The following is a 14,998-nucleotide window of genomic DNA, read 5'->3' as shown; positions in this document are numbered from 1 at the left end:
GCATCCTCTGCGGGCAGCTGCCTGTGCCCCCCTGGGGACCCTCTGTGGCCTGGTCCCAGGGTCACTGTCAAAGAACCAAGAGGCCTGGATCTGGTACATCAGGCAGGGACCACACCACCTGGGCCACCTGCCTCACCAGCCACTGGGGTCTCTGCTGCATCCATCTGGAAGCTTCCATCTCCCTCCTCATTTCAAAAACCATCTGCAGTGTAAGTGCCTGACAGCAAGCATCTGATTGCAAAAGCATCCATTTCAAGGATATCCATCTTGGATAAACAGATTGCCAGCTGTGTGACATGGCTACAGAGAAACAGCTAGACAAGGAGCCAGGCGCCCCCACACATGGGAGTTCCCCTTTTAGGAAACCCTGGGTAACCAAGATAACCGACCTGCTTTTCCCTTCCTGCTCCCTAATTCCTGCTCTTATCTTTTTAAATGTGCCAATAAGAATGGACTGGCGAAACCCTAGGCCCCCACCCTCTGGCCCAGTAAAAGGCAAAGCCCCACACACCTCCAGACTTTCTACCTGTGACCTCGCTGTGTGGCCCCGGGCATGCCCGGTAACCTCCAGGGCCAGTGAGTAACACGAACCTTGTTCTTCAAAGTTCCCTGACGGTTGCTGCCGAGATATCTTGCGACCATAACAAGAAGCACAAGGGCCGGAGCAGCCACAGCCTCGGGAAGTGCAGTAGAGGTCTCAGGAGTGCCCCGGGCATCCCGGCCGGGTCGCATCACAATCCAGAGGCTCAGACTGGCGCCAAACACCATCCCTGAGCACCTGCCCAACGTCCTGTCCTGGTCCTGAGAGGCCGTCCTCCTTGGATGTGGCCCTCCTCGGCCAGCAGGGAGGTGGCCTTACCTGGTGCACACCTCCAGGGTGACCTGGTACTCCTGCTGATGCTGGTCGGCCGCTGGGTCATCGTCATCAGCGGAGGCGGCGGGAGCCGGGGTCCGCCGCTGCTTGGCCTCGGGCTCCTGGAGGCTCACGGACAGCTGGAAGGCCGGTTTGGCCACCGGGTCTGGCACATGGTAGGTGACATCGATCTGGGGGGTGTGGGAGGGCCGAGGCTTAAGGAACCTGGGGTTGGGGCAGGGGCGAGGCAGCGGCTCGGCTAGAACGATGACAAAAGTGACGTCAACGACGGACGTGGGGACTACCATTACATTATTCAACCCTGCAGCCGCCCAAGCGAGTGTAGGTACGACTGTCACCCCCTTTGCATGCAGGTCAGGCCCAGGCCCCTCTGCCTCCAGGCCACTCCCACCGATCCACCGTGTTGTCTGGGCTCCCGTTTTACACCTGGGGAAGCTGAGGCTTCCAGGGTCTCCAGAGACTTGCCCTCTGACCACAAGACGAGCCTGCCCCGGCCCTGAGTGCGGCTAAAGCCGGGGCTGGGTGACCAAGGGGCTGCAGGGAGGGCCAGGCTGAGTCCAGACAGCAGCAGGGAGAAGAAACAGGAGGCACTGGGCCGACTCCGGGGGTGGGCGAGGGCGTCTGCTTATGGTCAGAGACCACTGGATTGAGGGTCAAACATTTTCTTGGGAGGGGGGTGCCCATACCCAAGAGGAGGCACAGCCAGGTGCCCTGGGCAGGCTGGGCTGCATTACGGGGTCAGAGAGTCTGCCCCAGGGGCTCTCTCAACCTGGCCCCCCGCTGAGCTGGGAGCCTCCAGCCTGCCCCTCGGGGCGTCCCCAGGTTCCAGAAGCCCCAGTGAGCTCCTGACAGCCCTACAGCCCCACCTGCATCAGGCAGCAGCCTTCACCCTTGGCGCTCACGAACAGCCCCGTGGGGAGGCTGGGGATCTGAGAGAGAGAAGACACCATGATGCCCTCTGCAGATGCACAAGGGTGGGTGGGCAGCAGGGAGGGTCCCCCAGCCCCTGGTCCAGGAATACACACCGCCGCTGTCTGCAGAACCTTCTGGTTGGCCCTGTGCAATTCGAAAGTCTCCTGGTAGTCCAAGTTGGTGGAAGCCAGGGAGACAGTGAGGTTGATGCTGCCAGCATAGGACAGGATGGCATACTCTGCCAAGGCCTGCAGAGCCACGCACGTGTCCTGGGGACAGGTGACGGGGTGCTGTCAGCCCCAGGGACGGGTCAGCCGCCAGTCTCCCTGCCCCCATCTTAGGAGGCCTGGCCCCAGTGGGAGGGCACCATGGACCCTCTCTGAAGGCCAGAGACCCATGGGGCTGGAATGGAGAGCCAATCTGGTACAGACATCCATGGATTGGGGGCCCCGGCAACAAGCAGTCACCTCCACAGAGGCAGACGCTGGGTCCTTGTCCCAGAGCCAGATGCATCTGTCCCTCAGGCTTCCCTTGGGTCCCATATCGCCAAGGGGCTGCCCCAGGAGGGGAAGCATGCAGTGGCTTCCTGGCAAGCTCTGAGCCCTGAGCCTGGGCCTCAGTGACCCCACTGGGACCTGAGCCCCTTCCTCTGGCCCTGCTCAACTCACCTGAGTAGAGGAGAAGCCTCCGAGTGCATTCCGCTGCTGGGACAGCCACTTCACCACGGGCAGGGCTGTGGCCACATCACCCAGGAGGGTGTAGGTCAGCAGGGCATAGGCCGTCATTTCCACCTCGGCTGAGACCACTGCAATGGACAAGGCTGGTTGGGGCTCTTTCACTGCTGGGACCCAGCACCCAGCACCCAAAGCCGGTAGCCAGTACCTGACTGAGAGACCCCATCACTGAAGCTCAGGAATGCATCCTTGTCTACGTCCCGGGAACCCGTCAGGCTCCAGTGGGTGACCCCATCTGTAGGGCCAGGACAGGTCAGGGGCCACAAGCCAATCAAGTGTGTGGCCTGGCCTCCCGTGGTTGAGTAGCAGTGCCTATGGTCTCAAGAAGACACATTGTGGGAGAGGAAGTGGACCTCAAAGTAGGAGGGTGTCAGGGGCAGAGGGCCAGGGCAAGAAGGGCCTTGGGGCTGTCTTCCCATCTACAGCTACATGACAGACCCAGTCCCTCCTGACCCCTGGCCTCCCTCCTGACGGGTCTTGATGGGGCTCCAGCTGTCCCCACTCAGGACCGAGGAAGCCACTTGCTAATTGCAAAGCCTCCAAGGATTCTGAGCTCACGTGAGGGATAAAAGGCCCTCAGACCACAGAGAGAGCGGGGCTCCTGCCCAAGATCTCAAGCAGGTACTCCTACACCCTGTCAGCCAATTGGGTGGTTTTAGAATTTTGCTTAACGTTTCTTTGTTTTTCCTTCATCTTAGCAATGAAAACATTCCTCAGGTGACATCATAAGCCAAGAAGCTTCTGGGGAAGGTGGGGAGCAGGGAGTGGGATGAGGGCCAGGAGTGGGGTGGGGAGGGGGCTCAGTCGGAGAAGTCTCTGCCACGGGGGCTCCCCAAACCCAGTGGATAGTCATTCTGTCCACGGGGAGACCCACATACTGAAGATGGAAAGGGCTTCGCAGGGCTTACCCAGTGATGGAAGGCGTGGGGGCCCTGGGGTGGGGTTTGTTAGCCCCTATCTCACAGGGCAGAAAAATGACCCTCGGGCTCAAGCCACTTCATCAAATGGAGTCGGTAGGAAATACAATAGCAAATAACAAAACAGTGAGCAAAGGGTGCCTCTTAGCGTCACGCATGTGTCCAAGAGCTGTGTACTGGGGTGCACTGCGGGTTGGCCCCACAGTGGCCTCAGGGGTGGCAGGTGGGGGCACCCTACCCTGGGTGATGGCCAGGCTGCGGAGCTTCCGCAGTGCTGCGGGGGCTGCCGGGCTGCGGAGCAGGGTCAGGGCGTAGGTGGTCAGGGCGCTGCTGTAGGGGTCCACGGCCAGGGGCGCACTGGACTCCAGGAAGTGCCTCGCTCTGGCAATGGCGCTCCTCTCCTCCTGCAGGATGGGGTGGGGAGTGGAGCCCTGGGAGGCTGTTCTGTCCGCCCCCCCCCACCTGCCCACCCGCAGATTCTCCTAGGGAGAGCACTGGATGGCTCACAGACTCTCATTTTGTCTCCCTCTGGGGGAGACTCCCTCTGGGGGCTCTCACGGCCTGCAGACCTGGCTTTCAAAACCCCCACCCCCTTTTTTTAGGCTGGTGTCAACTCTTTCCAAATGAAGTCTGAGCTCAGCAGATCAACTCAGACAAGTTCTAGGGGGAAGTAGGCAGAGCCCTGACCACTCTGTCCCACCCACCCCATCTGGCTTCTGAGACCCCCTGCCCAGGCCCACCTCATGTTCCAGGCCTCGCCTCTATTGTCGCCTCCTCCAGGAAGTCCACCAGCCCTGATCACACATCCCCCACCAACCCCAATGTGAGCCACTGGGAGGACAGAAACGGAGTCCACCGTCCAGTGACAGCTTCTTTCAGAGAAGTGGCCCAATAATATTGGTTAAGTGAGAAAAATGAGTGATTAGAAGCATTAATGAATTTAGCAAATGAGCAATGGTGTCCCTGTCAGCACCGACAGAACCATGGTGTTAAGATAACCCTGCTATAGGGCAGCCCCGGTGGCGCAGCGGTTTAGCGCCGCCTGCAGCCCGGGGTGTGATCCTGGAGACCCAGGATCGAGTCCCACATCGGGCTTCCTGCATGGGGCCTGCCTCTCCCTCTGCCTGTGTCTCTGCCTCTCTCTAGCTCTCTCTGAATGAATAAATAAATCTTAAAAAAAAAAAAAAGATAACCCTGCTATAGCAATTGCTAAGGTCTCAGAAAGAATGTTCTCCCCAAGCTTTCCATCTTCCACTGAGGACAAAGTATGGAAACTGCCCGTAGCACGTGGTGTCGAGAGGTACCGTGTGCCTCCCCGGGACCGGTGCCAGGCCCGACAGCAGGTTCACTGGACCCCGGGCCAGGCCCACACCAGCCCAGCCCAACACCTCGCAGTCAGGATAAGGTCCTCAGAAGAAGAGCGGACACAGAGATGCAGGCACAAGGCCATGTAGAGACCAGAGTGACAGCCATAAGACTAGACATGCCTGGAGCCCCCAGGAGCTGAAGAGGCCTGGCCTGGAAGCATCTTGCCTTCCAGCCTTCAGAGCTCTAAGCCTTGCTGACACCTTGACTTCAGACTTCTGGCCTCCAGAACTGTGAGAGAAGGAGCCGCCTGGCACTGGTTATGGCAGCCCCAGACATGAATCCAGGGGTCATCACTTAGCCCAGGATGTAGGGACCTTCCAATGCTTCACTGAACGAAGAAGACACACGTGGCCCAGCTCTAAACGCGTCATAGTGTTAGAACGACCTGGATGTCCATTTAGCTGAAATAGCCCAGAGGATGGGGGCGAGGCTCGCCTCAGGAAGGCTCAGGGTCCCGGGCTCCTGAATCTCAGAGATGCAGGCACCCACTAGACCCACGTCCTAGGACCCCCCTCAGACCCGGGCCAACCAGGACAGTCAGATATTCTGGGAGGCAGGGAGGATGCGTTTGCCATGGCTGTGGAACAAAATACCACAGAGTGAGCGGCTTAGAAAGTAGAAATGTATTGTCTCACCGGAGGCTGAGATCAAGGTGTGGGTGGCATGGGCTCCTTCCCAGGGCCCTGAGGGAAGGGTCTGTTCCAGGCCTCGCTCCTGGGCCTATAGCTGGCTGTCTTCTTCTTGTGTCTCCACAGCATCTTCCCTGTGTGTGTGTGTTTCCAAATGCCCCCTTTTTAAGGACATCAGTCACACTGAATTAGGACCCATCCTAATGGCCTCATTTTAACTTGATTATCTCTTTTTTATTTTATTTATTTTATTTTATTTTATTTTATTTTATTTTATTTTATTTTATTTTATTTTATAAGATTTTACTTATTTATTCATGAGAAAGGCAGAGACATAGGTACAGGGAGAAGCAGGCTCCCCGTAGGACCCTGGGATCACACCCTGAGCTAAAGGCAGACGCTCAACCACTGAGGCACCCAGGTGTCCCTTGACAACCTCTGTAAAGGCCCTATCTACATATATAATCACATTCTGAGGTCTTGGGGTGCTTTGGAACAGATGTCGGTGCCCCCCACCACAATATGCTGAAGCCCTAACCCCAATGTGAGGACATTGCCAGGTGGGGCCTTTGGGCTGTGATTAGCTGTAGGTGAGGTCTTGGGGGTGAAGCCCCCACATGGGATCAGGGGTCTTTCCACAAAGAAGAGAGCCTTAACCTTGCTCTCTCCCCACATACACATGCGCACAAGGGAAAGGCCACGTGTGGACCTAGCAGGAAGGTGGCTGCCGATGAGCCGGGAAGAGAGTCCTCACCAAGAACTGAATCAAACAGAACCTGGCCTTGGATGTCTCAGTTTCTAGAATCATGGGAAGTAAATGTCCGTTGTCTCAGCCACCCAGACTGGTATTTTGTGACAGTGGCCGAAGCTGACCTGAGCTAAGACGGGTTAAGGATTTCAGGATATGAATTTTAGGGAGACACACTTCAGCCCTTTGACACAGGGCAAGGGGCCCTCTGGGCAAAGTGTGCGAGACATGAAGGATCTTAGGATCCTACACAAACCCTTGACCCAGAGGTTAAATCCGATTTGGGAGGCCAAGAATTCTGAGAAGTGCCATAACTCACAATTCATCGTCAGAGGGTGTAGAACTGAACACAGATGTTAGGAATGGTGGGGTCCTTGCCCCCAGGGCTGAGATCCACCATGGGCACCCTCATAGCAGGGAACGTGCTACCCCTACTCCTGTTTCACAGAAAGAACAATGACTCCTTGGTGCCCCAGGGACACCTCCACTTCCACTGGCTCCAGTACCAACTGTAAATGAAGGTTCTAGACCCTTCCCCAAAAAAAACTTTCACAAGTTTTTGTATAGGTCTCCTTGAAGCGAGCCCACAGGTCACCAGCCAGGAAACTGATCTGTCCCCAAATGACCCCCCCAAACAGGGGCCGGGGGCATCAGGGAGTCCTGGGAGGTCCGGTTCTCAGGATCCAGCTCCCTCACGCCACTCCTCCCGCAATTATCACAGGACCTCTCAATCCTCTGCTCAGACTCCAGGAAGATGGACATCCTGGGATCACCGAAAAGCATGAGAAAGAGTGGAAGGAGGGCATCGAGGGAAAAAAAAGCCTGCCGGAGGATGGCCAGCCTGGCCTGCGGGGAAAGCTGCCCACCCGCTCCCCCAGCCGCCCTGTGCTCACCTCAGAGGCCATGCCCGTCTCCAGGAGCGCAGCCACCACATAGGCCGTCAGCGGGACGGTGCCGTGGATCCCACCCTGCAAGAGGACTCTAGAGCGTCACCCCGAGCCAGAGGGGACAGCCCTCGACCCCCTACTGGCCCCAGACAGCAGCACTGGGGAGTAGGCGGAGCAGGGCTAAGGTGCCAGAAGGGGGCCGAGAGGCCACTCACCTGGATGTCCTTGTTCAGAATCCTGCCCACGGCCGGGAAGGAGCCATCCGCCCGCTGCTGCCGGACGATCCAGCCCTTGGCAGCCTCCAGCTCCTGTGGGTCGATGAAGATGAAGCTGCGCGCCTGGGCAAAGGACTTCAGGACAAAGGCCGTGAGCCTGAAATAGGATGAGGCAGGGGCTGGGGGCACCGTGGGCTGGGGCAGTTGTGCAGAGAAGGTCACCTCCCGAGCACCCCCTGAGGAACTGTGCATGCTCCCTCACGCGCCACCCCCACCCAGAGTCTCTGCTTCCTCACCTGTGACATGGGAGGGGCCGTGTGAGTGCTCCAGGGAAGGGGGTGAGCACCCAGCCGGGCCCAACGACAGAGACCAGCCTCTCTGCCCATGACTGGTGCTAATGCCCCTCCACAGCCAATCCCCAAGGGGGACCCCCAGCCTTGCAGAGAGATCTCCCATCTCTCTCAGGAACCTGCAAGTGTCTTAGATGCCTGGACCCCTCTGTGGTCCTGGCCAGCCACCGTTAGGGACATTTCAGTCCCTGGGCCTGGGAATGACTTTTGAACAGGCACATGAAGTGATGCTGGGAGCAGCTGTTGCAATTCTGTCGCCACGAGGAGAGCAGCCACTGTGCTGAGAGAGCCCACGGGAACCAAAGGAGAGAACCGGGGGGCTCCTGATGCATGGTGGGCTACCAGACTGGCCAGCCCTCTAGCCCCCACACCAGCCCTGTGGTGTGAACTGACATTTAGAATTGCCTTTCAGGCCAGATTTCTGTTGCTTGCAGCCGAAAACATTCCACCAAGCCACTAGCCTCAGTTACCCCACCCAGGCGCTGGACATGTCATGTTTCTGTCCCATGTACACAGGACGGGGTCCCGCTTGTCTCTCCAAGCTCCGCCCACATGTCTCTCCCCAGAGGAAGGCTCTTGGGCCCCCTCACTCTGGGATGGGCGTCTCTGGACTCCCAGGACCCCCAACCGGCCACCCCACAGCCCACCTCGGTAGTCACATCCTTGGCTTTGCAGCCTGTGCCTGTCCACCCCGCCCCCCTCCCCGCTGCATCACTGTGCATCCGAGTGAGAGTTGGGACCCAGGGATGAATAACAGGGTGAAAAATCAATGCAGGAGAACCAACGGATGGAAAGCAGAGAGCCAGGACACCTAGGTGGCTAGGCGGCTGAGCATCTGCCTTCGGCTCAGGTGGTGATCCTGGGGTCCTGGGATCGAGTCCCACATCGGGCTCCCTGCAGGGAGCCTGCTTCTCCCTCTGCCTATGTCTCTCATGAATAAATAAATAAATAAAATCTTTAAAAAAAAAAAAAAAAAAGAAAGCAAGAAGCCAAGAGGGACAAGCCTCAGGATGGAGGAGCAGGTCCCCCTCTTCAAAATCTAGGGGCTTCCCAGGCGGCTACCGTCCAAACGGCAGAAACCAAGTGTCGGTGACAACATGGAGACACGGGAGTGTCCCTGTGCACTGTCGCCGAGAATGTAAACTGGTGCTGCAGCTATAAAAACACAGTTGGGCAGTTCCTGGAAAACTCAGGGGCCAAGCTCCCGTGGGCTCCAGCGATTCCACATCGGGGACTATCCCCGCGGGAAATGGAAGCAGCATCTCGATTGTACACCTGTATTCTCAGCAGCTCTGCCACGGCAGCTAACACATGGGATGACACAGTGTCTAGGCTGATGAAGAGATTAACAAAATGGGGTGCTTCCACATGCTGGGATGTCATTCAGCCTTAAGAGGGAAAAACTCCGACCCTGCTACACACGCAGCACACGCAGACCTGGAGGACACTGCGAGCCGTGAAGAAGAGGACAACACGACGATCACACGAGAGATCCCGGAAGTCACCAAATTCACAGGGACAGAAGCTAGGATGGGGGGGGGGGCGGGGGAGGGGAGTTCATGTGTAACGGATACAGAATTTCAGATTTACAAGATTAAAAAGAGTTCCGGGGATGGATGGTGGTGACCGCTGCACAGCGTGAATGTACTGAATGCCACTGAACTAGATGCTTAAAAATGGTGAAGATGATATATCTTATGTTTTTTTTTTTTTAAGATTTTATCTACTCATTTGATAGACGAGGGATAGAGAGAACATGAGCGGGAGGAGAGGGATAAGCAGGCCCCCCGCTGAGCAGGGAGCCTGACCCGGGGCTTGATCCCAGGACCCTGAGGTCATGATCTGAGCCCAAGGGACATGCTCAACCGACTGAGCCACTCAGGCACCCCGATAAATTTTATGTTCTGCGTACTTTACTACAATAAAAAAAAGTTAAGAGGAAGAAAATCAATGCTCTTTTAAGGGGGAATTGTCAAAATGTGAAATAGCCCATAACCTCAAGCCTGCATATACCTATCCCAGGAGTCCACTCATCCCGGCCACCCTCCCTCACTGACCCATCTTTTCTCCTGCCTTTAGGGCACCTGCATCAGCCAGACCATGCTCTGGCTCCCATCTCCCAGGCCTGCCCCTGCCCCGAGGCCGGCTCTGCACCGTTGCAGCAAAGGGAGTTCCAAACACCGCGAGTTCCAAACAGCAGGGACGCAGGGCCAAGATGGGATGCGGTGCCCATGTGCTGGGCATGGTGGGACTTGCACCCTCTCTCTGGGCTGGTCAGCCCTCTGGAGCCAAGGGAGCAACACTCTACAGTTTGGGGCTCAGCCAGCTGTGTCACTGCTCCCCCGGGCCTGGCACTGCTGCTGGGCAGTGGACACTGTCAGCTTCAAGACAGGGAGAGCAGTTTTCATACCCACAGCTGCTGCAGGTGCTGCTGGGATAGAGCTCAGGGAGAGAAACCCCATCTGGAGACAGGAGTTGCGGTGCCCCCACAGTCTCTGTTAGCCCAAAAGTAGAGATGGCAAATCCACAGCCACACAAACCGCCCTGCTCTGAGGATCCCAGGTAATAAGACCGAAGGGGCGCACAGCCCCACCTTTGGCCCTCCCTGCCCTGGTTGCCCCAAAAGCCAAAGGGAGCCGCTTGCAAGGGAAACCAGACCCCAGGCTGCTCTGCCCACATACTCCCCCGACCTCAGCCTCCAGGCGGTGGTCCGGCCTCTCCCAGTCCATCCCCTCCTACTCAGGGTGACCCCCGTTTCTGGGTCCAATGGGCTCTGAAGAGGCCCAGAGCAGCCAGGACCTGCTTCCGAGAGCCTGGAGAGCTAGCACGGTGGCAACAAGAGCAGAAGGAGTAACTATGAGAAATAGTCACTCTCACAGCCACACTCCCATCGCCGCCCCCAGGGCCCAGCAGAGCCTGTCTCCAATTCCCAACCAGGCCCTTGGTCACCCTGGGCATCTGGCCCCGAGCGTCCTAGCCATGCGTGCTGCACGTGAGGCTGTGGCTTTTGGTGGGAGAGTCCCCGCGGCCATACACCCCAGGGTGGGGACTCACCACATGCTCCCCGACGCATCCCGCTCCCCGAATGCACTGTAGGAGCCATCCCGGTGCCTGTAGGTCAGCTGCCGCTGGTAGCCTGTGGGGCAAGTAGAGGGGTCAGCATCCCAATGAACGGCTGGGAGCCGGCCTGGAAGCATCCCTTGGACCCCCACCTGCTGCAGTTGCTAAAACTGCCCCACCCCTGAATCTGGAGACCCTGAAACAGCTCCACGCTGTGGGTCTGGCTGAAACCTCTCATTTCCTGACATCGCCGCTGTCACTCCCGGTCATACATAGGCCCTCAGTCATGCCCAGGTGATCAGTGATGTGCACCATCTTGAGGCAGCACCCTCTGTCACCAGGGGTGGGGACTACTCCATGAGAGAGTGGCTTGCTCAGAGAACAGAAGGCTTCAGAAGAGCCGGAGCAGAAGAGCAGAGGGGCAGGGGAGGGAGGGGAGGTGGCCACTTGGGCCACACTGGGTGTTTGGTCTTACTATGAGGGCAGGAGGGGGCATGGGCTATGAGGGGACATATGCAGTGGGTGGTCTGTAGGGTCCGGAGAGGAGGCAGGGAGACCGGGAGGTGGGCACCGTCCAGGCAACCAACGACAATGGGCCTGGAGCAGATGGTGGTGACAGGTGGGGAGGGTTTCTGTGGCAGAGCTGCTTAGCTGAGCCAGTCCAATGGAAAGATCTAGAGGACCCAAAGGTTTGCAGCTTATTCGCTGGAAGGAATAAGCTGCTCCCCGGAGGTGGCAAAAGCAGCAGGAGCTCTGCGCTGGGTGGGCTGTGACCCCCCAGATTCATGTCCACCTAGAACCTCAAAATGGGATCTTATGGGAAATAAGGGTCTTTGCAGTTGTAATCATGCTCCAGACCTCCAGATGAGATCATCCTGGAATAAGGTGGGACCCAAATCCAATGGCCAGTGCCCTTGGAAGAAAAGAGAAACAGAAGTAGACACAGACCCAAGAGAAAGTCCTATGAAGGCAGAGGCAGGGAACGGGGAGTGCGTCTACAAGCCGAGGAACGCCTGGGGCCCCAGAATTCGGCCAGGAGGGAGGCACGGACAGAGTCCCTCAGAGCCTCCAGACAGAACCAAGCCTGGTGAACCCTGGTTTTGGACTTCTGGCCTCCAGAGCTGTGAGCGAACCCAGTCCTGTTGTTCTAAGTCACTTAGTTTGTGGTACAGGCATTCTTTGGGTACGGGTCAAGGTCAGCTTACCAATAAATTGTGCCAAACAAATGTTTTGGTTTTTCAGTATATTGAAAGTTATGCTTACGCTATACTGGAGTCTATTATATCTAAAATAACAGCCTACACACCTTACCTTATTAATTTTAAAATATTAGGGCTAAAAAATGCTAACCATTATCTGAGCTTTCAGGGAATCGTCATCTTTTTGCTGGTGGAGGGTCCTGCCTCCACGTGCTGGCTGCTGACACATCAGGGTGGTGGCCACTGACGCCTGGGGTGGCCGTGGCCATTCCTTAAAATAAGACAATGATGAAGTTTGCCACATTGATGGGCTCTTCTTTTCATGCCCAATTTCTCCGTAGCACGCGACGCTGCTTGATAGCATTTTACCCACAGTAGGATCTTTTTCAAAATTGGAGTCAATCCTCTCAAACCCTGCTGCTGCTTTATCAACCCAGTTTATGTGATACCCTAAATCCTTGGTGGTCATTTCAACAATCTTTACAGCATCTTCACCAAGAGTAGATTCCAGCTCAAGAAACCATGTCCTTGGGATCCCTGGGTGGCCAGTGGTTTGGCGCCTGCCTTCGGCCCAGGGCGTGATCCTGGAGTCCCGGGGTTGAGTCCCACGTCAGGCTCCCTGCATGGAGCCTGCTTCTCCCTCTGCCTGTCTCCGCCTCTCTCTCTCTCTCTCTCTGTGTGTCTCTCATGAATAAATAAAATCTTTAAAAAAAAAGAAACCATGTCCTTTGCTCCTCCATAAGACGCAACCCCTCATTCGTTCAAGTTGTAGCATGAGATCGCAGCAATTTGAACATAATAATCATTTAAGAGTTTGAAATTTTGCAGAAGTTACCAAAATGTGACACAGAAACATGAGGCGAGCAAATGCTGTTGGGGAAATGAAGCTGATAGGCTTGCTTAATGCAGGGTTGCCACAGATCTTCAATTTGGAAAAAACGTCCTGTCTGCAAAGCGCACTCTAAGGAGCCATGCCTGCACCTGTGACAGCGCCCCAGGAAACGAACACCAGCAAATTTGGCAGAAAACCAGGGCAGGGGGCTTGATTTGAAGCTTGTAGAGTCTGAAATGCCTACTGGCTGAAGGTCACAGGGTCTGGCTGTTCAGGGGAGCTCCCGGCCGCCATTTAGCACTAGGGGTCATCAGCCTTGGGGTGGCATTCAAGGCCCGACCCCCCAAAGTGTTCAGCGACCTGAGAGTCCCTGGCCACAGACCCAATAGGCTCAGGGTTCCCGGCAGTCTCTGGTCAGCCTTTATCAGGCCAGATTTTCGGCCCCCAGCAAGCCCTGACCTTCCCTTTCCATCCGAAAGTCTCATGTTCACCATGAGCTCTGGCGCTTTCCTTTTTCCTGAGAAGGAATGGCTCTGGATCATCAGGCCTGCCTCTGGAGGTCTTGTACAGAAACACAGGCACTGTGGGAACCTTGACAGGCCAGGAGGCAGGAACCTCAGGCCGGCCTCAGGAATCAAGGTGCTCACCTGCCTCAGTTTCCCCCATCTGAGAGGGATCTGACATTACCTCAGCTGGGCACATGCGAGCCCTTCTTGAAGGCAGAAATTTCCAAGGTTGCGCCTGTGGGTTCTTCTCTCACTCTGGCTGGGACCTGGTGCCCTGTCTGACCAATCCAATCCAGGGGAGCCTGGGATCTCGGAATCCCCCACCACTCACCCCTGCATGGTCTCAGGCTGGCTGCTTCCGGGAGTCTCACTTTGCTCATGTGGGAAATGAGGACCATTATAATCTGGGGGTTGCTGGGAGATGCACGTACCTGCCTGCGGTGAATGCCAGCTTCACAGCTGGGTCAAGCCTTCCCCTTCCTCCCCTTCACCCCAGCTCCAGCCCAAGGCCAGAAGCACACATCAGAAGACCTCAGGACCTTGGCATCAGCTGACTTAACTCCCCTGCTACACAGATAGGAAACTGAGGCATTTCCTGAGGCCCTACCTAAGGACACACAGCAGGTGCCTACGACAGAGCTGAGGCTCCAGCCTCCCCCGTGCCCCTCCTGTGGGGCCAAGACAGGCAGAGGGGGCGGGTCAGGCTACTCAGAGGTCCTACCTCTATAGGTAGGGCTGTATTCTCTCTACACATGGGGTTGTACCCTATCCTAAGGATCTGATTCCTGGTGATAGAAGATATTTAGCGGTGCATGATCTCTGAGGCTGTTCAGTGCTGTGTTATTTATTTCTGAAGATGTTCAGTGCTGTATTATTTCTTTTTTTTAAGATTTTATTTATTTATTCATAGACACAGAGAGAGAGCGGCAGAGACACAGGGAGAGGGAGAAGCAGGCTCCACACAGGGAGCCCGACATGGGACTCGATCCCAGGTCTCCAGGATCACACCCCAGGCTGCAGGTGGCATCAAACCACAGTGCCACTGAGGCTTCCCTGTATTGTTTATTTCTGAAGATATTCAATGCTGTTATTTAGGGGAAAAGACTGGAAATACCCCTGGCACATCCAAGAGAAGAGTTTATTTAGTATGTTGTATTCCGTAAATGTCATGGACAAAGAGCGTAGACTCGAAAATGATTAATGAGCACATCCAGAGGTCCACATCCAATTTTACTTCTGGACACCCAGCCCATAGAAATTCACCAAGTACCCGGACAAGATGACTCAGGGCAACACGTATCTCAAAGCCCTAACGTGAAGCTGTTCCAGCTTCCATCATCGGACACGCTGCCCCTGGTCCCACCTCGAAGCAGTGAGGGCCAACAGGACCACGGCTCTGCACAGCCCTGGGGGGACAAATCACACACACAGCGTGTGGCTGGGACACTCTATAGAATGCCACGTTACAAGACACCAAGGGCGACAATGCTAACCTGTGCTGCTGGAAAGCGGTAGTGTAAATGTGGAGCCAACGTGGACGGGGAGACTATAGAGAGTTATTTTGCTTTTCTAAATATTTTTATAATGCTATTATATTGCTCTTCTTATTTAAAAAATCTACATTAAAATTTTTTTAAGATTTTATTTATTTGAGAGAGAGAAAATGAGAGAGCACAAGCAGGGGAGGGGCAGAGGGAGACGGAGAAGCGGACTCTGCTGAGCAAGAACCCCACCTCAAGGTTTGATCCCAGGACCCCGAGATCATGA

General features: G+C 56.0%; 1 protein-coding gene across 9 annotated transcripts in view; it reads right to left on the bottom strand.

Annotated features, from left to right (window-relative positions):
• Positions 1–14,998, bottom strand: part of CPAMD8 (C3 and PZP like alpha-2-macroglobulin domain containing 8) — a 76,025-nt gene that overhangs the window by 7,535 nt on the left and 53,492 nt on the right. For 6 of the 9 annotated variants that reach the window (XR_013358057.1, XM_077859507.1, XM_077859502.1 and 3 more), the window contains 9 exons: positions 10,689–10,770; positions 7,285–7,441; positions 7,076–7,150; positions 3,676–3,841; positions 2,669–2,755; positions 2,455–2,591; positions 1,900–2,055; positions 1,741–1,803; positions 860–1,044 (listed from right to left, as the gene is read on the bottom strand). Coding sequence is in view for 7 of the 9 variants with exons in the window: in XM_077859507.1 (XP_077715633.1) it covers positions 860–1,044; positions 1,741–1,803; positions 1,900–2,055; positions 2,455–2,591; positions 2,669–2,755; positions 3,676–3,841; positions 7,076–7,150; positions 7,285–7,441; positions 10,689–10,770 (1,108 nt within the window). In the remaining 2 variants the exon portion in view is untranslated. Of the gene's footprint in view, positions 1–850; positions 1,113–1,740; positions 1,804–1,899; positions 2,056–2,454; positions 2,592–2,668; positions 2,756–3,675; positions 3,842–7,075; positions 7,151–7,284; positions 7,442–10,688; positions 10,771–14,998 lie in introns of those variants that run through there. The other 3 variants (XR_013358058.1, XM_077859508.1, XM_077859504.1) reach the window with 3 other exon arrangements.

This window comes from Canis aureus, chromosome 19, assembly GCF_053574225.1.
Source record: "Canis aureus isolate CA01 chromosome 19, VMU_Caureus_v.1.0, whole genome shotgun sequence".
NCBI lineage: Eukaryota > Metazoa > Chordata > Mammalia > Carnivora > Canidae > Canis > Canis aureus.
This window is presented reverse-complemented; position numbering and strand designations above follow the sequence as displayed.